At 44.7% G+C, this 24,469-nt stretch overlaps 1 protein-coding gene across 1 annotated transcript in view; it reads right to left on the reverse strand.

Annotated features, from left to right (window-relative positions):
* anks1b (ankyrin repeat and sterile alpha motif domain containing 1B) overlaps window positions 1-24,469 on the reverse strand; it is a 204,525-nt gene that overhangs the window by 59,197 nt on the left and 120,859 nt on the right. Inside the window, 2 exon segments of the mRNA XM_047017696.1 lie at window positions 3,770-3,956; window positions 20,521-20,657. Coding sequence (XP_046873652.1) covers window positions 3,770-3,956; window positions 20,521-20,657 — 324 coding nt within the window.

Below are 24,469 nucleotides of genomic sequence, written 5' to 3' on the forward strand. Positions count from 1 at the left end.
TTGAAGAATTACATAAATTATAATATCTGGGTTTCACTTCCGGTCTCACAAGATGATAATACCGGCATGGCATAATAGTGAGGCTAGATAGTTATACCTGCCTTCTTATCGACCTAGCTATCCACATAATGGCGGACATAGCGACGTAGCGGTGGCAGTGATTGTCAGCTTTGTTAGACGTGGCAACAGTTGCTAGCTTTGTTAACATTACCTGGCACTAATCACCCCCCCATAGTGTAATTTGTGTCAGCATAGCTGCACACAGCATTCACCGCATACCTGATATGGGTGAATTATGCATAGGCTACTCTGGCGAGACAGAAAGGCCTGCAAACACTTGCCCGCCTAGGTGTGAGGTCTTTTGAAAATTAACTTGTCTTGGGTCAATATGTTATTCATGTTTGTGTTGTTAGTCGGTGAATATTGCCTACTACAATTTGAGTCCAGCCATGGATTGTTTGTTTAAGCCTATGAACGACTGAACGGCGATCCAACCCATGTATGGGGAGTCAGATGGCTGAGCGGTGAGGGAGTCGGGCTAGTAATCAGAAGGTTGCCGGATCGATTCCCCGCCGACGTTGTGTCCTTGGGGAATGTCCCTGTACTTACTGTAAGTCGCTCTGGATAAGAGCGTCTGCTAAATGACTAAATGTAAATGCCGAAAGATCTCGCGCGTCTAGTCGGGCAGGTGTGCACAGGCGTTTCTGTGCTGCGCAATTATGGGGTGCAGTGGGCTTCATTCAGCACTTGCTACAACTCGCCAGAGTAGCCTACACATACTTTACCCATATCAGGTACGCTGTGAATGCTCTGTGTGCAGTTAAGCTGACACTGATAACACCCCATAACAGAAGACACATCTCTACATCTAGCATGTACGCACGCATGCACCACTTCCGTGGTCTCCTGACAATCAAAACAAACGTATAAGCGACGAATCATCCTGAGGCAGCTGGACGTAGCCGCCATCCTCACATCAACACCTCAGCTATCAGCTTTCTTCTCCCGCGCGCTCCCGTGACCGTCTCTGAAAGAATGACAGAACGTGGATGCACCAACCAGTGAGCCGCGTTTCATAACAGCTGTTCTGTAACGTGGACGCGGCATGGGAAGCGACTGAGTCCGGCTATAAATAGGGCTACTTCCACCCGTCTTCCCCCACGGGTGGCTGACACCCACATACCACCGGGGGGTTGAGGGTAAGTGGGGGGCAGTTGTGTAAACACTGGGGCTGGAGTGGAATTAAATCAGCACTGCGTCTGTTCGGTCGAGGAGTTTCCATAAGGAATCAGGGCAAGGGGATAGAAACAGATAGACAGTCAGATGGATAGGAGGAGAAGGAGGAAGGAGGACCTTATATGGTCTGCCGGAAAATACTTCCTTTTCTTGTTTCGTTCTCGCTTGTTTTCTTTGGTCCTTCTCTCACCCACTCTCTTTCTACTTGGCACCACTCTCTCTCTCTCTCTCTCTTTCCCTCTCTTTCTGGTAATCACTTGATGTATCCACCTCTAAATGTAAGCCATCTCCAACACAACCACAGGCTCCTCGTGCACTGGCTGTTGCCGTGGCAACAACACAATGGACCTTATAAAGCTAATAAGTAGAGTAGAAGAGGAGAAAAATAGAGGGGAGGAGAGGAGGAGAGGCAGAACATCAGGAAAATGAGAACCAGAAGAAAGATGAAAACAGGCACAGGTCTATTCCTGGAGGCTGGAGCTCAGGGCTGTTTGTACATAGGAGGAAACTAGCGGAAGAGGGAAGGATAGGAGGAGGAACAAGTGAGGAAGAGAGTGAGCAAAGAGTGAGAGGGAAGGAAGGATATAGAGACAGAGATAGCGCAAGAAAGAGAAAAGAAGAGAGGGTAAAAGAATGTTAACCCCGGAGGAGGGAGTTGGTCGGTCCATTTTGATTCATCACTGAAATCAAAACAGCATGTTGTGTGTGTTCTTAAATGACACCTGGTTAATGACACCTGGTCACTTGGGGTTTTCTTTTGAAAGGATGAGCAGTTACTGGTGAAATGATCAAAGACTGGCTAGCCCTCTGAACCATGGCTGTATGAATAAGCAAACTGTACACACACACACACACAGGCACATACACACCCTCTGACACATACACACATACACGTTTGCAAACACAGACACCCTCGCAGGCCCATACGCGCTCACACAAACACACAAACACGCGCCAGACCGAGACAAATGCAGGGCTTTTTGGCCAATCAGGAAGCAAGTATCCAGTGCCTCTTCATCCTTCTCTCCTCTCTTTTCTCCCTCCCGAGGAGTGGGCGAGACAGTATCAGGTGACAGACGTAAACGAGCATCTATGTGTCCGTTACGTCACCCAGCAACAGTCGCTGCGACCATCGCCTTGTCGTGACAACGGTGATCTCATCGCTAGGGGAACACACACCTAGCCCACACACTCAGCTAGTGTCTGGAGAGGGCCGGTGGTGGAGTGGGGACACAGGAAATGACACACAGGAAGTGGAGGCTGAACCTACGCACGCGGTCAGATGCTCTCAACCGTGCAGACAGTCTTTATGTAACGGGTACTGAAGTTGAGGTATGTTCTTGGAAACATGGTTCACGTGTGTGAGCGCTCATGTGTGGGAGAGAGATAGAGAGAGAGAGAGAGAGAGAGAGAGAGAGAGAGAGAGAGACGAGAGAGGGAGAGAAAGGGAGAGAGAGAGAGATAGAGGAAGGAAGGAAGACAAAATAAACTCTATTCATGTGTGCGTCAGTTAGCTGGCGTTCTGCTAAGTAACGATTCCATAAATAACTATTCCTACCTGAGGCCCACTCTCTCAGACTCGGCAGGAGAGGGGGACTCTATTAGACGAAACACCCATTACATCGTGTTCAAAGACCCAGCAGTCAGGAACAGCACTATAAACAAACATCCTCTTCATCTCCCCATGTGGGATTCCGGACGTCTCCTGAACTAAAGACAACTGCTTGCTGCTACTTAACTCCACAGCTTTTCAGACCTCCAAAAGGAAGAAGGAATTCCTATGTGAATTATATCTCTGTGATGTGGACTTTGGTACTGGAACATAGGGCATTTAGCAAAATGTTCCAGCACTGATTAACTTGTTTCAGGTTCATACAAGTGGATCGAGATGGGAAATGGTCTGTATCCAATAAAAAATAAAAACAATTATTCCATAATATCCTCTATAAGCCAAAGAGATAAAACCAAAAAGAGCAAAATGATGAAGGGTGTCGACCATCCAGACATAATTAATCAATCCCCACACGGATGACATAAAAAAGGAAGACTCAGACATTATAAATTAATTTCAAAGACTCCATCCCTCCTCTTTCTACCTTGTCAAGGCTTCAACAAGTTAGGGCCACGAGGGTAGGAAGTAGAGAAAGAGCGCAAAAGAGAGTGATAAGATAAAGAGCAAAAATAGTTAAAAGTAGTATGGGAAAACGTTCTACAAAGTGCTACAAAATGTTTTGCCATTGAAACAAAAGATTAACGCAAGACAATGTCACAACTAAGCCCCCAAGTTTCCCCAACAACTCAGCTATCAACCCAAGTTTCATTGGCTCTGGAACTACTTGTTTGTTTTCAAATTCCTAACCGGTCCATATGGTTAATTAAATACTGGTTAGTTTGAAGCCCATCCACTTTTCATCCTAACAACATTCAGAGGAAGATAGCAATTTTTTTGTCATGTTTGCGTCCTGTCGTGTTCCGGGGGACACCTTGCGGACACAGTACCGTAGGTGAGACACTGGAAGGGGTGGCAGGTTACCTGTGAGTGGTTGACAGTCGTCGTTGGAGCCCGCTGAGTCGTTGTTGGGGCTGAGCGGGGGGCTGGCGGGGGGGCTGGTGCTGAAGCTGGCGTAGCCCAGGGAGGAGCTCACCTCCGAGGGCTCGCAGCTGTGGTTGACTGGCCTCTGGACGTCCTGGGACGAGGAAAGAGACGTCCGCTGTTTGGGCTGGATTGATCAGGAGGAGAACAATAGAGACAGCGATAGAGAGAGAGAGAGAGAGAGAGAGAGAGAGAGAGAGAGAGAGAGAGAGAGAGAGAGAGAGAGAGAGAGGGAGAGAATGTCATAAATCAAGTTCTAAGTCTGATCATTATAGTCTGATTATTAACACAACCTTGTTAAAAGGTACAGCAGAGGTTATGATGGGAATGCTCTGTCAGTCAGTCAAGGGGATGCCAAATCAACCTTTCTCACAAAGGTGAGTGAGTTTGTGAGTCTGTGAGTGAGTGCGTGACGATAGAAAGAGAAAGAGAAGAGAGAGAGCTAGGGGGCTGATGGGTTGAGGAAGGGAGACAAAGATCAAGAGATAAAATGATGTGGATCATCAACAACATTGAGGAAAAGCAAAGAGGAGATCTTGAATTCTAATGTGTGTGTGTGTGACAGAGGCTGAATATTTCTGTTCCAAACTGCTGTACACTGTAGGAGCAGCACCCTGATGTTGTATAAGACACAGGAAGTGTTGCATAAGGATTGGCTCAACTGCCTCTTACATCACCCAAGTCCAGGTGATGCATGCATATTACAAAAAGCATGAATACAGTGTGTGTGTGTGTTTATAAGAGACAGACAGTTATGTTGGTTTATGGTCTCCCTGCAGGAGTACAGTCATAATGCATGCTTGGATAACTGTGATGACTATATAGCTGAATGCAAATGATCCCTTTGTATATTCACAAATACATCTTGGCAATATTTACATCACAACACTTCAGTGTATGAGCAGAGGTGATTTGTGCTTAACACACACATCTTGTGTAACCATTCGGAGAACAAACCTACATACATCATACATAACACAGGAGGGAGTCAGATGGCTGAGCGGTTAGGGAAGCGGGCTATTAATCAGAAGGTTGCCGGTTTGATTCCCGCAAATTGACTTTGTGTTCTTGGGCAAGGCATTTTACCCTACTTGCCACGGGGGAATGTCCCTGTACTTACTACAAGTTGCTCTGGATAAGAGTGTCTGCTAAATTACAATGTAAATGTAACATCCACTAGTACCACAGTCCCTAGCAGATCATTCCAACAAAATAAGACAAAAAACAGATTTTCTGACAAAATACAGAACTTTACAGATGTCATTGTGGATGCCTGTACTGTGAAAGTATATTTGTGTACATGTGTTTTTTGTTATGTCTGTATGGTGTGAGAGTTTGTGCATGTGTGAGTTTGTGTGTGTGTTAGGGCACACGTGTTTCTGTTTGTGTTGACGGCTTGTGCATGCACGTCTAAATCTGAAGGTCACTGACCGAGACGAGTGGTCAATACAGAGCCCTGTCACCGATTGCCACCTTCCGGAACTTACTGGAAAGGGTGAGAAAGAAGGAGAGAGAAAAGAAAAAAAATACGGAAAGAAAAATGATCTAGAGACAGAAGGATGCGGGTAGGGACTAGGGAAAGATGGATGGAGGGAGAAGAGAAGCAGAAGAAAGAACGAGAGAATGGAGATAGATTGACAAAGAAAAGGTGTGTATTAAAAAAAAATGAAGAGTGAACAGCAGGTAGAAGCTGGGACAATGAAACACTTTTTCCCTTCACCAAAAACCTACACATCTCTCTGGACAGTCGGCCAGTAGGGCATTTGAGGCAAGCCTTAATAGCCAATAGGGAGTCAGCAGAAGCTCGAGAGCAATTCATCAACCAGACAAGCTGGGACTGACAGGCAGCATACAGGGCCAATAGGGAATAAGATCCTATCAAGCCAGGCCAATAGGGAATAGAGCAGGTGTGTAGGAGGGATGCTGCACTATATTTACTGCTGTACATGCAGGCCTGCAACCTCTTCAGGCAAGTTGATGTGGTTTCAGTAGAACATGAAGGTGATGCATGCGTATACACAACACTGCATTTGTCCAAACAGGAGAGGCAACTTTCAGTGTCGGTCTGTGTCAGTTAGGCGAGAGTTAGGAGGTTAAACTACACGCAACCTTTGGCGATATTGGAAAAAGTATATTTCCCAGGCTTCAGATTGTAATCTGCATCTTTTACTTTGCAGATGGAGAGAATGTGATAAATTGTGTGTGTGTGGCATAAGTTTATTTGGCGTCCTTATCCTTTACTCTCACTCACTCACTTACTCATTCACTAACTCTGTTGAGCAACAGATCTCTCTCAGGTCTCATCCACAGTTCATTAGGAACTCACACACACACACATCTGTCTCGTACTGTAGCGAGTGAGCTATGACAACAACAGAATGAGCGGCGGACTAATGAACACGTCACGCCGAGCGAGGAGAGGATTAGCAACCGCACCTGATTACCAGGGACTCACATCCCCTGTTTACCCAGACAGGACACACACACACAGGATTAAAGGATCCCTTTATGCATGCCTCTCCCACCTGTAAGCGTATCCCACAAGGGGACAAGGTGAGATTTTACACTCATTTACACGTAGTTAACGCTCGTGTTTGTGGGTGTGTGTGTGCTGTCAAGCGCATGTGTTGAGCCCCCTGCAGTTCACAGTCAATGCAAGGTGAGGTGTGTGTGTGCCAGGAATCGTGCAATAATTTATGGATGGTAATTATGGTCATCAACAGTGCAGATTTAGGCGGTGTGTGTGTGTGTGTGTGGGGTACGAATTCTTCATGGAACATGTGTATGTGAGTATCTCCATTTTGAGCACGTGCACATGTTAGATGGGCTATGCGGAAAATGTTAATGTATTCTAATGGTCCTAATACGAGGCATATGGAAATATGCGATTTTATGTTGATCTCACACTTCCATTAATGCCAATTTCAAGATGACTAATTCAGCAATTCTGCTTCCAGGACAGGAAGGTAATTATTGTAATGATTCTTGTTTATGCAAATGTTATGCGGAAATATGTCACAGCCTATATACTGCACTAATCAGGGCTAATGAATGGTATTCTAGAGTTATATACCATTGCTGCTACAAACAGGTGGTGTGCAAACTGGGGAAGTGTGCTTGAATGTAAACAATTGTTCAAAAACATTTCAAAATGTCATACTTTGGTTTGTTTAGTACAGAGCCCTAGTACAGTATGTCTATATTTGTATAAATAAAAACATTGTTTTCCATCCTCTACTATATCTCTTCCTCATCCTCATTTGCTGTCTTCTCACCTCCACTTCCTCCATTACTTTTAATTAATTGCTCAACACTCTGTACATCACAGCTTGCTGTCATTTTCTTTCTCAGTACATTTTATGTTTTAAGGAATGCCGCGCCGAGAGCAAGGAAATTACATTGTACACACATACATTACAAAAAGTAACCTGCAAAGACAGAGACAAGAATTTCAATTTTTAAGATACATTCAGTGCTATTGTGAACTATGCTAACAAAATGAATGAAAGAGGACATTTAAAGGAAAGGGCATTTCAAGAAGAGTCTTAAAGCACGACTGATAACATGGTTGAGATACACAAGTGCTCAGACTAGACGGGGAAATGTGAAGTGACAATTGAGTATTAGAAGGATGCTTAGTAGCGAGACAGAGAGAAAGAGGGAGAGAGAAAAAGAGAGAGAGAGAGAGAGAGAGAGAGAGAGAGAGAGAAAAAGAGAGAAATGGAGAGAGAGAGATGAAGGGGGAGAGAGAGAGATGAAGGGGGAGAGAGAGAGAAATGGAGAGAGAGAGATGAAGGGGGAGAGAGAGAGAGATGAAGGGGGAGAAAGAGAGAGAGAGAGAGAGAGAGAGAGAGAGAGAGAGAGAGAGAGAGAGAGAGAGAGAAAAGAGGTCTCAAGTCATTTGCACAGTAGAACACAGGGTCATTCTGGACCTTGAAATTCTTGTGACATGGCAAGAAACAGCTAGCCTGGCTCTGCCCTCCTACGTACTTCCGCTCAATTTGGATTTTGCTTCTGTACTAGGTCTGGGAGTTTGACTTTGAAGTCGGTTTTCAGAAACACATTTTTTGTAGGTCCAATCAGCGAACAGAGGGAGTGGCTGAGAATGATGACGTTAATGTCGTGCACTAGTTTGAGTAGTTCAGTAATGGCGGCAGAGAAAGATGCGAGCGAAGCTATTCTGCGGTTGTGGCAACGCTGCTGAATATCCATAAGTTAAAGCCGGAGCAAGAACATTCCTTGCTGAGTTTTGTTGGTGGCCATGATGTTGTGGCCCTCCTCCCCACGGGGTTCGGGAAAAGTTTGATTTTCCAGCTACTGTAGCTAGCTCCGTTACAGTAGTGGTGAAGGAGTTGGCTAAGGCGAATGCTTGCGATTTGTTATGGCAAATCAGAGTGGCTCTGGGTAGATCCAATAGTTTTCAACAGAGGACCCGCCTTCAAGGAAATGAACGTTTGTCAATGGTGCGATCCCAGACCCTCTGTACAAATGAAACGTACGAGGGTCTGGTTAGGACCAGGCTAAGCAACAGCTACAAAGCAGCACAAAGGCATAGTTGCAATAGCATTTGAGAGTGGAAATGGACAAAACAAATCAAGTTATGGCAAATGGACAACAATGTACTACAGTGATGAGAGAATGGGGTTTCCAAATGTTCTGTGGTCAACAATTTTTCCATATTTGACCGTTGCTATGCATAATTGACCTCTGTCAAGGGAAGTGGCCTTTTTACCTCGGATTCACGTCTTTCGTAGCACTCCACAGGTAGTCCGGTAACTTATCAAAGAGTATAGAAGCACATATAAGTTCTTGGAACTTATCAATCCCAGCGTATTCCATTGCTGGCGACGTCAGTTGATCTGAAGCCTACCGGAAAAAAACGTCTTTGGCGAACTAACTACTATCCTGTCGACATTAAAAGAATGCCTTATGTGTGATCCACTTTACATTGTCCACTCACACGTTGACTCCAGTTACTTTATTTAACCAAGACGGTACAGTACACAACGTAAATGTCTGAATTTTTCACCTGAACGTTAACCCTGCTGTGTTGAGTCCATGTACTGTAGGCGTGGGCATAATGCTGCATGCTCAACACATGGTAATGGGCTGAGTGGCACTCAGATCCTGGCGGCGGGTCAGATTCTTGTTGGCAGGATTGCTTGCAGATCAAGCCATTCAACAGGGTGTGCACAACGTGTACAAGGCCAGAGCAGGGCCACTTTTCATCCCGAGAGTTTCAGGTCCAAGACCGGACCACCTTTTTTTTGTATCGTATATTGGATGATACAAAAAGGCTAATCTTTTAATTAAATGTAATATTTTGCTTTCAGGGCCAAAACTGGCCCAAATTGTTTTAGTATACCAAGAGGCTAATATTTATTATTATTTATTAAATTGAATATTTTACTTGCGAATAGGTTGACAACGCTACAACGACATTAGCCAAATAATAACGTTGCTAATGCTTATCATTAGGCCTATATCTCTCAATACCAGTTGCCACTTGTTTTTGACCTTTCTTTTTTTCAACCTGGCTTTTTCAGCCCCTCCTGGCGTCTTGCTCCCATCCATCCTCCCTGACGCGTATCGTAACAGTAGGGCCACCCGGCCCAGCAATCGGTAGCCTATCTGAGAAAACTTTATGGAAAAGACAGGCTATGGACCCAACCAACCCTTTTTGGGAGGGGAGAACTCCCTCACATGGTACAACCCATGCTGAGGCTGCGGTGTCAGAATGCGGAACGTGTGTAGCCTATTTTAAGAGAAGATAGACTAACGGGACAAATGTCAACAACAACAAAAAATACTCGAACTGAAGCGGCCCACCAGGAATTCTCCCGATTACCCACAACAGCCACAACGCGTAGAATCTAGCAGTAGCCTCTGTCTGTTCCATCACATCCATGCATTTGTAATGCCTGAGGGCTGGGGGGGCACCCTGCTGTGTGTGAAATCGAATCCTTAATCAGCGCAGACCCGTCACACACACACACGGATGCAACAACATGCAATTAGGCAACATAAGTGCGTGTATGCAAGAGTAAGAGATGAAGATGTAGAAAAAGGGAGAGAGAGAGAGAGAGAGAGAGAGAGAGAGAAAGAGAGAGAGAGAGAGAGAGAGAGGGGGGTGGGAGACAGGAGACAAGTCTATCTAGTTGATGGCTGGTCCTGGAGTACAGGCGACCTGGGTAATTGGAGGGCAGACCAGCTCCCTGTTGGCTCGTTAGAGAAGTACCACCGAGAGGACTGAGCCTGGAGAAGAGCAGGATTTCACTCCTCCTCTTGCAACCCCTCTCTCTCGTCCTCTCAATCCCTCTCTCTCCTCCTCTCACTCCCTCTCTCTCCTTCTCCACTCATTCCCCCTCTCTGCTCCTCTCAATTCCGCTCTCTCCTCCTCCTGTTCCCTTTATCTCCTTCTCCTCTTGCTCCATCTCTCCTTCTCTTGCTCACCCTCTCTCCTCCTTCTCGCTCCTCTCTCTCCTTCTCTTGCTCCATCTCTCTCCTCCTACTCGCTGCCTCTCTCTCCACCTTCTCGCTCCCTCTCTCTCCTTCTCTTGCTCCCCCTCACTCCTTCTTCTCTCACTCTCTCTCTCTCTTCCTTCTCTCGTTCCCTCTCTCTCCCTAGGACACACTCTCTGTGATGGCATCTCTAAGTATTTTCTATGTACTATGTTTCTGTCTCTTTTTTCTGTCTCTCACTGCCTTCTTCCCTCACTCCATCTCTCTCTGCAGCCAAAGCAAACAGAGATAATCACTGTGTATTGATTATGAAGGTGTGTGTGTGTGTATACCCCGTGCTGTGAGCCAACAGTCTCAGTAGATCAGTGATTGATGACTACTAACAGATTAATGAGCTCTAAATGACAGAACAAGCCAAGCATGCGTGTTTTCGCTTGTTCGTGTGTGTGTGTGTATGTGCAAGAATGGATTGAGGTCGATGAGTCCACCAGCCCTCTCAAACAGAACACGGGTAGGAAATGCACCCCACCAACCCTTTCGTTAACACCTGCGCGCACACACACGCACACACTCCAGTAGTGCTTTCTCTGTAACAATGGTGCTCACTTGAACTAATCTCTCCATATGAATGTAGTGGATGAGAGTCCTAATCTACCTCTTCCCTCAGGACCCCTTCAGCCCTGGATTCTCTATCTGGCTCTGCCGCACAAAAGGTTATGGGTGAGCTGTGTGTGTGCGCTTGGGTACGCAAGGTGTCCCAGTAGCCTGGAAGCTGTTATCTGTGCCACCCTTGGGGAGTTTCCAATCCCGTTGTGGAGCCTGGCTCAGCAGGGGGGGGAGGGGATCGAGGAAGGAGGGATAGGGAGGGAGGGTAGGAGAGGTGAAGAAGGGGTGGAAGGAAAGGAGAACTGCATTGCACTCACACGCCTCAACTTGGTGGAAGTATAGCTGAACAGATGCATGGAGGCTCAGTGAGGGATACACACACACACAAACATCTCTTTTTCCACATAAGTCTACACACGATACCCCATAGTAGTCAATTCAGTGGATTGGACATCATTTGGAAAGGCACACACTTGTCTATATAAGATCCCACAGTTGACAGTGCATGTCAGAGCACAAATGAAGCCATGAAGTCCAAGGAATTGTCTGCGGACCTCCAAGACAAAAATGTATTGAGGCACAGATCTGGGAAAGGGTACAGAAAAACTGCCAGCAGCATTGAAGGTCCCAATGAGCACAGTGTCTCCATCATCTGTAATGGAAGAAGTTTGGAACCCCCATGGCTCTTCCTAGAGATGGCCACCCGTCCAAACTGAGCGGGGAAGAAGGGCCTTAGTCGGGGAGGTGACCAAGAACCTGATGGTCACTCTGACAGCGCTCCAGCGTTGGTTTGTGAAAAGAGGAGAACGTTCCAGAAGGACAACCATCTCTGCGGCACTGCATCTATAAGGCCTATATGGTAGAGTGGTCAGACGGAGGCCACTCCTTGGTAAAGTCCATGAAAGCCCACCTGAAGTTTGCCAAAAGGCACCGAAGAACTCTCAGACCATGATAAAACAAAATTCACGGGTCTGATGAAAGAAAGATTGAACTTGTTGGCCTGAAAGCCAAGAAAAAATGAACTAAATCAATTTTGGAATAAGGCTGGAACATAACAAAATGTGGAAAAATGGAAGCGCTGAGAGTACTTTTCGTAAGCACTGTACACGCACACACTCCAGGATTAACATCTGGGATAACAGATCCATGTTACACCTCCATCGCCAATGCATGACAGAACAGAGGGAAGGACAGCAGGGAGACAAAAAGGAGTACTGTGAGGAGAGATGGTTACAATGAAGGAGAGGGGAAGCAGAGAGAGAGAAGGATAAGGAGGAGGAGAGGGGAAGCAAAGAGGGAGAAAGAGGAGAGGGAGAGCAGAGAGAAAAAGAGGAGAGAAAGCAGAGAGGGAGGAGGAGGATGAGTAGAGAGGGAGGAAAAGGAGGAGGAGGAAAGAGGGAGCAGAACGAGAGAGATGGAGGAGGAGGAGCTGAGAGGGAGAGGGAGGAGGACACCAGGAGCAGACAGAGGAGAAGGAGAGGGGGAGCTGCAAGAGGGGAATGAGGAGAGAGGGCAAAGAGAGAGGAAGGAAAAGAAGAAAGAGGGGGAGGTCTCAAGCAACGGGAGAGAGAACAAATGTAGGAAGTGAAAAAAGACAATCAGTAGATTCAGACTACCAGAGAGATAAGAGTCTGTTGTTTTGAAAGAACAAAAGAGACAGAGAGCCAATGGCGTAACTATAGGGAGTGCAGGGAGTGCAGCTGCACTAGGGCCCGTGGCGAAAGGGGGCCCGGTCAGTTCTTCAGGTAGAGTTCTCACTTGAGATCGAGGACGGGCCCCCTTTGTTCTCTCTCCCGTTGCTTGAGACCTCCCCCTCTTTCTTCTTTTCCTTCCTCTCTCTTTACCCTCTCTCCTCATTACCCTCTTGCAGCTCCCCCTCTCCTTCTCCTCTCCCCCTCTCCTCCTCGCTCAGTGTAAATCACAGAAAGGTTAACATATGATCCAGTCCGATCAATTCGCAAACATTTCTCAATTATGCTGTCAGTTATTCTCACCTGCCCAATAAACATTTTAACAATAGTCAGTCTTAACAACAGCAAATAATTCATTTTGCCTCATTGGCCTTTTGCTGAATGAAACAAACTCGTTTTTATTGTCTGGGTAATATGTTGTCAAAGATTCTATTGCCCACCCACACGTTGTGATCGTTTGCCATCCTGTTGTGTTGCATTGCGTTGCATTGCGTTGCATGTTGAGTAATTGCGTAAGTAGGCTACCCCATGTCCTTCATTCAACACAAAAGTGGCTGCAGGAAGCGGCACGAACGCTAAGAGTAGGATGAAAGGGTGGCAAAGCTGGCAACATTTTCTTCATTTGGATTTGTGGCGAGGTGTTCAAGAGGACGCTACGTCTGACCCCCAGCCCAACAGCAATGCGTGAAACTCAGCCACCAGGGTAGGCTAACATTTACTGTCTGGTATAGCCTATTGAATGCATTTAGACATGGCTATTAAACGTCATTAAATGCACATATAGGCATAAGGCAGCAGCCAGGTTAGATATTGAAAACAATGTGAAGGATGTTGTTGGAAAATAGCTAAAGCTAGATAGGCTAAGGTTAAGCTAGCATATCTAGCTAACAAAACCAATCAATTCACAATGTGTATTGTAATAAGCAGTGTTGGGAAAGTTCACTTTCTACATGAACTAGCTCAGTTGATAGTTCATAATTCAAAATGTTGAACTAAGTTCAAAGCTCCTTTTTTTCAATATGTGGCTGCCGTCTGCAATACCGCTCTCTGCCTCTACGCAATTCGGCGTTCTCACACTTGCCAGGCATAGACAGTAGAAGAAAGAAAGAAAGCACACGCAGCGATTGACAGGTTGGGCAACCCTGGACACAAGACTGTTAACGGTGTGTTTTTAGCCTGGAAGTCTTTAGAAATCTGGCACCTTATTAAACGAAATAAAAAAGAGTGAATGTGCCATTCACAGACACCAGAATGAATGCGTCCACTGCACAGTATCTTCATCAGGCAGTAATACAGTAGGCTACGTTCAGTTCACGTTCACCAAAATTATGAACGAGTTCATGAATGTGTTCAGACGCAACACTGATGATAAGTACATTTCCATGCGCCTCGCTAAGCTCAACACTCAATCATTTCGCCTGACAATAGGTTGGTTAAGGGGCCTGTTGGTGAGATCTGCACTCGGGCCCACCAAGTCATTGTTACGCCGCTGCTGAGAGCACACTCACTCACTCACGCACAGACACACACACACAACTCCAGACAGCTGTTCAACCAGTGGGTAAACAGTCATGGGGTGAAGGCTGGAGATCATGTAGCAGATAGAGTGATGCGACCCATGATACAGTGGAGCTTCAGCGACACGCAGCAACAAGCTTGTCAATCCACCACTCATCCTCTGGCCTGTGGACAATACCCTTCTTCTTTCTGGTCCTCTGTGACTCCCCCCCATCCCCTTCCTCTCTCGCCCCCCCCCCCCCCACCACCACCCCATTCATCCCCTGGCAGAGATCAAGAGCTTGTGTTCAGAAATTCAGATGTCGGAGGGGGATAAAAGAAGAACATGGTGTGTGTGTGGAGGGGGAGGGTGGGGGAAGATATACTGAGATGATAGCCTCTGTCGGGGGAATCCGTAAGCCACCCAACCAATCCTGCCGTGTATGTGACAGGTGGACGAGGAAGACACTGTACAGTACAAGCTTCAGAGTATATTAACACGCCGCAAGGTGAACCTCAATCAAATGAGCCGTTCGCGGGATTCTGTCATTTCTTTATTTTATTGTTGGACGTTTCTTTTTAGGAAACTAAGTGAGAGTACAGTACATCATTGCCTTGAAATCAGATTGCATTGTGGTCAAGAATGAGTGAACCAATGTAGGTACGAGCCCGCGAGATGTAGGCTTGTACGAGATGTACATCCGACATGAGTCTCCACTCTCACAGACTGACGGACTTCAAGGCCCGTGATGACTAACTCTGTCGGCTGTCCCAATGTTATATCGTCAAGTGCGCGAGGGCTCTTGGCCAACATTTTGAGGCCTTCATGAACCTTTTCCATAGGTCTGCATGTTTGCAGACTTGGCTGAGGGAATTCACAGCGTTGTGACGTGAAACACGAGGGTGACCAGGGGAAGCCCGGAAGCGAGAAAAATAAGGCGGGTTTGCCGGGATTTAAGAGAAGAAAAAAAAGAATGGTAAACAAACAAGCATGGAGCAGCCAACCCTGACGTAAACATGTTTAGAAAAAAAGGTTATAACGTGTAAGTTTAAACGCAAAGCTCACTGATGGTTAATATAGCAAGAACTGTGTGTAGTTTGCAAGGTTGGAAGTAACAAAATACAACTACTCACGTTAGGGTACTGTAATTAATTAAGTTTTTTAGGTACTTTTGTGGGTATATTTTTAAGTCTGTAATTATATTTGTGGACAAATTAAGCTAACTAATCTACTTCGCTACTTTTAAAATCACAAATTCGTTACTGAGTAGTCAAGCTTGCAATTTGAATAAGTATTCAAACGTTGGACGGCATTTCAGTAGCCAATAAAGATATGATGGTAAATTAACATATTAAAACCCTAATCTTTGGACCAAAAATGTCCCTTCTGCCGAAGGTTTCAGAGAGGGTTTATCGTATTAATTAATTAATATTTATTAATTACATTAATTTATGGACAGAACTGAAGGTTTGGAGAAGCCAACCAACCACATGATGAAAATTAATCACAGCCACCATGAACACATTGAAAATGACAAGAAATACCGGTTGACGAGTGCCAACCTGGAGGAGATGTTCACATAGGCTACAGAGGGAGGAAAGGTGACAGCATGCTAATGCAATACAAACTTTGTTTGCCATCTGCGGTGAATTCAGCTTTGAAGATTTTTACCTCTAATCTCAAAAAACACTAGCATTAATCAATAAGGTTTATTTTTATTTTTAAGTAAGTATTTTCTCTATGGATCTCTACGATGGCAAATCACGCCTGGGACACACTGGCTGCGAAGAGCCTTGAAGCGCAACAATCGGCTACTAGTGGTGGGAAGTTCGAATCATTTTACGGACTCGGTTCTTTGAATCTCGTTCATTAAAAAGGTGCGTGGGGGGGGGGGGGGGGGCTGTTGCTCAACATCTGATAACCAATTCCCTGGCCTGAATATGTCCACTATTGCAAACATATACATATAAACATGAAAAAAAAATCCTGCATTAAATACAAAGCATCATGACACTTTGTATGATTTGAAATCTTTCATTATCACACTAGCACACTGTAAGTAAAGTTACAAAAAAACTTGCAAAAATGACCTAATTATGTAACCTGTAATCAAAGAACAAATTGTATTCACGTCTTACTGCTAAACCCAGCAGTCACGCTAAAGTGAATGACGAAAACAAATCCTTTCTGTTTTCTTTTCGGAGTGTATGTGTTCAGATTACGTGAAACATTATCCAAAGACTCGTACCTGAAGACATTTACATTTATTCATTTAGCAGACGCGTTTATCCAAAGCGACTTCCAAGAGAGAGCTTACAAAAGAGCATAGGTCACTGATCATAATGACATACTCATGGTTTCTCTTGTTTTCGGTTTCCTCTACCAACTGCTGAGCCTATGCAGGTCACGTGAAAAATGATCCCGAAAGAAGGAACAAATCGTTCCCCTCCCGACCTTGTCTTCGGGTGAAAGATTAGTTCATCTGCCGACTGAGTCTTCAAGTCAATGATTCGTTCATCTGCTGACCGTGTCTTCGGGTCAATGATTCGTTCTTCTGCCAACCATGTCTTCGGGTCAATGATTCGATCTTCTGCCAACCGTGTCTTCGGGTCAATGATTCATTCATCCGCCAACCGTGTCTTCCGAGTCTTGGGATAGTTTTTCACGTGACCTGCATAGGGTCAGTAGCCTACTGGTAGAGGAAGTCGAAAAGATTTGTTCATTTCCCGACCGTGTCTTCGGGTACGAGTCTTTGGATCATTGTTAGATGGCTGAGCGGTGAAGGAGTCGGCCTAGTAATCAGAAGGTTGCCGGATTGATTCCCCGCCGTGTCAAATGAAGTTGTGTCCTTGGGCAAGGCACTTCACCCTACTTGCCTCGGGGGGAATGTCCCTGTACTTACTGTAAGTCGCTCTGGATAACAGCGTCTGCTAAATGACTAAATGTAAATGTAATGTAAATTTGTTCCATGATCTACATCAGAAGAGGAAACAGAAAGGATTTGCTTACCTCATTCACTTTTATGAATTTGACTTTGAATTTTTTACTTCTAGGTTTAGTATAGTAAGACGTAAATGAGATTTGTTCACAAGTGATAATTACAGGTTTTGTAATTTAAACTTTTTTCCTCTATCTCGGCCACGAGAAAATGAACGAATCACTATCTGAGATGACTCGTTATTCCCGAGTCATACAAATGATTCGTTCAAAATGAACGAATAATGATAAAATACAAAAATATCAGTTGATATATTTGAATAAAAAACCATGTTATTAAGATTTTACAACATTAATTGTGGACTACGTTGAACATTTGTAAAGTTGCAGTATAATAATTATTTTAATATTACTTAGGAGGCCTATGTACTTTACCAATATTCACCATATAAAACCTAACTACACAATGGCCGCGCTTAAGAGCTTCTTAACGAATCTGGGAAACGCAGCCAATGTTGGTAACGACCGGCCGTTCCATGTGGTATACCTTGATAAAGACAAATGAAAATAAACAGATTGATCTGTTGAGCCAGCATGCCCGTAGTTGTTTTGTTTGTTTGAAAGAAACGGGTTGTCACGCGTTGCACACAACACACATGCGTGCAGGATGCGTGCAGTGTGTACTGCACGCATAGCCTACCGAGAGAGAACCCCCAAGTCGATTTAGAAAATCAGCAAGAAATTCAAGGAGATGGACAACATCAAATTAATTCTCGAAGTTGAAAAGCATAGGGAGTTGTATGACCCCCAGCACCAGTTTTACGAGGACAACATAGAGAAGGATCAATGCTGGGATGCTGTTGGGGCGGCTGTGTGCATGTTTCCTAAATATAGCCTATGCCATGTTATGTACCATGTCAGCATTACATGTGAAAAAGGAAAGCTCAGAGTAGCTAAAAGGCTTGTTGACTGGTGCAGAGAAATGCGCGTCTGGTGTGCAAGCCTTGTGCCAGTCGTAGCTGATCGTAGCCAATCGTGATGCTTCCGTACGCTTTGCAGCCAGTGTGTCCCAGGCATGAGGGAATAGCGGCGCTTCGCAGGTCGTCAGATTCTCCGACATTGAATATCGAAAATACAGATTTTTTTTTCTTTCAAGGAACCTCATCGCTTTACTTTGAGTGGTCAATCTCATCACAGCACATACGCCGCCACTTGGCATGTATAAAGCCTGCAGTAATGGATGACCTGATCAAATTATACTTTTCAATAGGTTTGTGGTTGAGCAGGACACAGCCAAGCACTCTTCTAAGCTGACCCACACCTAGGGGATCGACTAATTTGAGGATCTGTCTTATTGTGTCCTGTTGAACCACAAATCGAATTGCCCGTAGATGTAACCAGCGATATCCTTGCATCTGTCCATTGTACTGTAGTTCCTGATGCACAAAAGCACCTCATCCAAATAAGTATGATGTTTCTTTTTGAATAGGCCCAAATCCCATTCCTATTCATAGCATTTTTAGCACTTGCAGCCTCTTGCACTCAATCACTTACCAATTGATGTGAGGGTTTAGGGAGGAGATTGAGATTGGGCCGTAGTGAATTAATTTGGACACCACTACAAAATGGCACAGCTCTCCGTTTGTTCTCTCAACCGAGGAAGACGTCTGTTCATTTTATCCCTCTTGTGTTTTGGTTACGAGGAAGAATTCTGGTTCCAGTTTTTCCTGATTTTTAGCCCACTCAGGTTATTATATTCACAATAAAAGCGCTCCTTTACATGCTACTCCTGTAACTGTTGTGTCCCTCTCACTGTTGTGAACAGGTCATCATGTTCGCCTAGTGGTTGTCATAACACACACATAGACACACGTGTGTGAATAATAATGGCCGGGTTTCCCAGATTCGTTAAGAAGCTCTTAACGCTAAGAGCTTTTTAGGAGCATTCTAACAACGCTGTAGAACGCTCTTAGAACCCTACTAAGAAGCTCTTAGCGTTAAGATCTTCTTAACGAATCTGGGAAACCCGGCCAACGTGTTTAAGAAAGAGAGAGCTAAAGGGGAAATACAGAGGGTGTGTCTGTGTTTTCATGGATGTGCTTGTATACAGTACAGTACAGTACAGTAAAATATGCCTGGGTGGGAAGGAGGAAAGTGTGTGTGTGTGTTTGTGTTTGGGCATAAGAGTTGTGTACTGATTGGATTATTACCCTGCATATTACACTAATGAAATAGCCAGCAGGTGCAATAATATTAAATGAAGACTCGAGAAGTTAATTTGATTCTGGAGAATCACATTTTCAAGCCTATCGAGTCTAATTCCAGCTATTCAACTGAGCTTCTCACTTCATTGTGAGGAGATGCTAGAGGGTTCCTTGTTCACCTGTATACTTCCTTCCTCCAGAATGATTGTCATTAGCAGAGTACACCTGTGTAGACTATTGAGATACACCCACTGAAACTGGGTTTCAGATTTCCAAATGAATGAAATGTCCAGTGCTGTGCCTATTTGTTGTAGGTGGTAAGGAGAAGGAGCAAAGAGAAAGAGAGAGTGAAAGAAAGAGGGAGAAAGAGCGAGAGAAAGTGAGAGTAAGAGAAGGGTAGAGAGCGAGCGAAAAAGAGAGCGAGAGAGACAGTAAGCTACAGCCGCAAGAGCCGCTACAATTGACTGCTAGCACGTTAGCATCACTGTCACATCCCCCAGCACAACTGTCTGCATGTGTGTGTGTGGGGGTGTTAACCCAGCAGACTCAGAAACCTGCACCCTCTGTCAGGGTTCAGACCATAGATATATATATATAAACACTAGATGTCTCTTCCGCGTTGCCGGACAACGGAGTCGAACGTCCGCACATGGCGGCCATCTTGCTACACGGAACGCGCTCACCATAACATTGGGTTGGTGCCATAACCATAACTTGCTCAATTTTCAACCGATTTTTTAACGGTTTGGTTTGTTATCAACGTAAGAGATGTAGCTATACCACTGCATACTTCTATTCTATATATTTTTTATTACATAATTTTTCATAAGTATGCAGTGGCATAGCTACATCTCTGACGCTGATAACAAACCAAACCGTTTAAAAATCGGTTAAAAATTGAGCAAGTTATGTTTATTTAAAAAGTACATGTAGCACCAACCCAATGTTATGGTGAGCGCGTTCCCTGTAGCAAGATGGCCGCCATGTGCGAACGTTCTAGACTCCGCCGTAAGACATCTACTGTTTATATATATCTATGGTTTAGTCAACCAACAGCACCGCTCACCTTCAAGTTTGTGTGTGTATGCCATGTCTGTCCATATGTTGGCAAACAACTCTCATCATATTCCTAAGTTCAGTCCCAGGAAGGTAGAGTGAGTGAGTGAGCAAGTACATCAGAAGCACGTGTTAGCGTGTGTAGGTGTGTGTGTAGGTGGGTTTAGGTCAGTTGTAGGTGGACAAACTCCTTCTGTCATATTTCACTTAACGTACGAGGTGTGTGTGTGTGTTCACCTGTGGGCGGATGACTCTCTCGATGTTCTTCAGCGCTGTGTGGGGAGAGGGGGGCGAGCAGTCTGGTGTGGGCCCCGTGGAGCCGTTGCCATGGTTACCAAGCTCTGGCTCTGTTACAGTCACATGGGGTGAGTGGCCTTGAGAGAGACAGGGAGAGAATTATGCCATTTGATATTGCACAACACCGTTGAGTATGTAGTCTGGGTCTGTGTACATTATTATGTTCTTGCTATCATGGACAGTTTGTTCCTGCAATGATAGGAATAAACACTGCTAGAGGGAGTGGACCCATTGTCGGCCCTTCAAACTCTCGAATGTTTTAGACCCCATTGTTGGACCTTATATGATCCTGTCTTATGGAGGTCAGGTGGCTGAGCGGTTAGGGAGTCGGGCTATTAATTAGAAGGTTGTTGGTTCGATTCCCGGCCGTGCAAAAGTTCGCAAGGCACTTCACCCTACTTGCCTCGGGGGGAATCTCCCTGTACTTACTGTAAGTAAGTTGCTCTGGATAAGAGCATCTGCTAAATGACTAACTGTAATGTAAATGTAAATCTTCTGTGAATTTGTTAAAGATCTGCTGCAGCAATTAAATAAAGTAACTCACCAATATGTATGCACTGTATACAGCATTTTTACTAACTCTTCTACAGACAGACTCTTACTTTGATATTTAAACATATAAACAATATCTCAAACTCATATGTGTTGCAGCTGAGTCAAACTTGACATTTATCTATCAAAAGTGGTTGGATGGACAATAATGGGTCACCCAAGGCCCCCCAACTGCCAAAATTAGAAAATACAATATCCTGACATCACAATTTGATTTTTTAAGACAGAATGTTTGTACATAGGTGTGTATCTACATACTAAAGTACAATGCTTTGACATAAAAAATAAGAAAAACAAAATTGTATCATATCTACATTTTGGGAAAATTCCTGATTGATGAGCCGTACGATAAAAATAAAGAAAAAGAGTGTTCCAAAGTACATCCCACATCAAACAATGAGATTGAATGGAAGAGCGAGAGAGAGACAAAGAGAAATAAATGAAATACAATTGATTTGAAAGTCCAATTTGGTAAAGGGTAAGCACACACACACGCAGGGTTGATTTGAGTGTCAGGGTTGATTTCCCCAGCACATGATCAGTTAATGGATCAAGGGAAAGCGAGGGAGGGAGGAGACGAATGGTAAAAAAGTGCCCAGGTTAGGCCGAATATCATTTCTGGCACGTATCAGACAGTAAAAACCATCCATCTCAAATCGCTGATCAAAGACACATACACAAACACACAGTCTTTGACTCACATTCAAGACTCTTGCTATTTCACACATGCACACATTCTCATACACACACATACACCCTAAAGCCTATGCACAATCTGTCAAATCACGCCTCTCCACATCGACAAGCAGACGCTTAAATGTCTGTCCAATTAAACTTACATCTCAGAGAGACAGAGGGAGAATCCCTTCTCCATACTAACATACAGACCTTGTCTATGTCTGAGGTAAAAGAAAAACTAGGACAATCTATACCGATCCACGGAATCTATACAGATTATTTACCGATTAGGTTGCTCTCAAGAATGTTTGGCACCCTAAAGGAATATTTTGACTGGGCCCCAAAAGAGACATTTTGGTTAGCAATTGTTATTTTCCCCCTGACAGATCAAGAAAGTTGTATAGTTTTTTTGATGAAAAACTGATGAAAATATGGCTGTAACATAACAACAACAAAGGGAAGCACTGCGAATACTTTCTGGAAGCAATGTACATCGTGGGTTAGAGGTCGGGTTAGAGTTTGTCTATGGCCTATCCAAAATCATTGCTCCTTTCCCAGTCTTAATGGTGCCACAGACTTGGAGAAAAATCAAATGAAAACTTTTGATTGAATGATTTTCAATGCTGCCTCACAAACTAAAGCAGGTGGATAGTTTTTTCAGTCGGACGGCAGTGTTTGCACTTTTAAAGCTTTTTTTCTCTGTCTTTTTCCTCTTTTTCTGTACATTCCGTCTCTTCTCTATCTCTCCTTCTCTCTCCTCTCTCTCTCTCTCTCTCCTCTCTCTCTCTCTCTCTCTCTCTCTCTCTCTCTCTCTCTCTCTCTCTCTCTCTCTCTCTCTCTCTCTCTCTCTCTCTCTCTCTCTCTCTCTCTCTCTCTCTCTCTCTCTCTCTCTCTCTCTCTCTCTCCCTCTCTCTCTCTCTCTCCCTCTCTCTCTCTCTCTCTCTCTCTCTCTCTCTCTCTCTCTCCCCCTCTCCCTCTGATCCTCTGTGGTCGTTTCTTCTCCCTCACCTGTCTGTTGGGGATGATTCCAAATCACGAGTCACATCAAACAAACACGCATCTCTCCCTCAAGCTTTGAGACAGCTTCTCAGTGTTATCAAGAGATTGCTGTAATTGTGTGTCTTCTACATTAGAATTTGTATGGAGTGCTATGTGTGAGACTGCATGTGTGTTTGTGTTAAAGTGTGCATCTACGTGTGAGGAAGAATGTGCAAAGGGGGGGCTGTGTGTGGAAGGTTGTGTATGTTGGACTTGTGTGTTGTTGGGGTGTGTGTGGAGGACTGTGTGTGGAGAGTTGTCTGTGTTGTGTTGTATGGAGGGCTGTGTGAATGGGGGCTTTGTGTGTTATGGTGTGTGTGCAGTGGTGTGTGTGGATGATTATGTGTGGAGGGTTGTGTGTGGGATGCTGTGTGTGTTGGGGGTGTGTGTGGAGGGCTGTGTGTTTGGAAGGTTTTGTGTGTTGGGATGAAGGTCGATTTAGGGTACTTAGGGTGTCTGTGTATGGAGGGGGGGGGTGGAGGGCTGTGTGTGTCTGGGTGTGTGGGGAAAGCTGTGTGTTGGGGGTGTGTGTGGAGGGGTGAGAGTCAAGGGCTGTGTGTGTAGAGGTCTGTGCTTTGGGGTGTGTGTGGAGGGCTGTGTGTTGGGGTGTGCGTGTCAAATACATTACTATATTTCCACTAAATTTGGCGGTAAATAGTAGTGTACTGGTGTTTGATTTGAAAGCCTTTAAGCAACAATTAAGTGGTTCTAGACTGGTCCAAAACTCTGCCACAGCGACACTGAAATAATCTTCAATCTAACAGAATTGAAGCAGAAATTGACTAAGCAGAAAAGCCACTTTCCCTGGTAGCAAATTACTTTCTTATGCAGTAATTGGTAAAGTAACTCAATTACTTTTGAAATAAGTAACTTGTCACTAACTAATTACACATTTTCAGTAGCTTGACAACAGTGGAGTGTATGTGTTTGGGCTTTCTGCAAGCGTGGCAGGGAAAATTCAAATCCTAATTGTGTCGCTCTGCGTTAATCAATCATGACGATTAATAAACTAGAACCAGCTGCAGCAATCCTTCATTGTGGGCCTTTGGGTCCATTCAGAGTCATTTCAAGTTTGTGTTTGTTTCTGTTTGTCTCACACACACGCCATCAGCAGGGACCTGCAACAGCATCACATGATCTGCAGTGGGGCTGTATGGGGACAAATATAGATAGGAGAGACATAGAGAGAGAGAGAGAGAGAGAGAAAGAGAGAGAGAGAGAGAGAGAGAGGGAGGGAGGGGAGGAGGGAGGGAGGGGGGAAGGGGGGGGGGAGAGGGAGAGAGAGTAGGAGAAGACAGATTGTTTGAGAAGGACAATAAACTGAGTGTGACAGAAACAGTGAGAATGTGAAAGAAAGAGAGAGAGAAGAAGAAGAAGAACAGAGACAGGCAGACAGAGAAAGAGAGATTGAGGAAGAAAGAGAAGAGAGAACACAGAGATAAATATAGATTGAGAATGGGGTGTTTTCCTGTAGAGTAAATAAACCTGTCAGAGCTTTGGCTTTGATGATGGATGTGAGTATGTTCTGTCTGTGGCTTGGTGTTTGTGTGCATGTGTATAATATGTCGGTATGTGTGTGTGTTTGGATGGGTCTGAAGGTTGGTTACCTGCCTGTGGTTCA

This window comes from Hypomesus transpacificus, unplaced genomic scaffold (assembly GCF_021917145.1).
Source record: "Hypomesus transpacificus isolate Combined female unplaced genomic scaffold, fHypTra1 scaffold_62, whole genome shotgun sequence".
Classification (NCBI taxonomy): Eukaryota; Metazoa; Chordata; class Actinopteri; order Osmeriformes; family Osmeridae; genus Hypomesus; species Hypomesus transpacificus.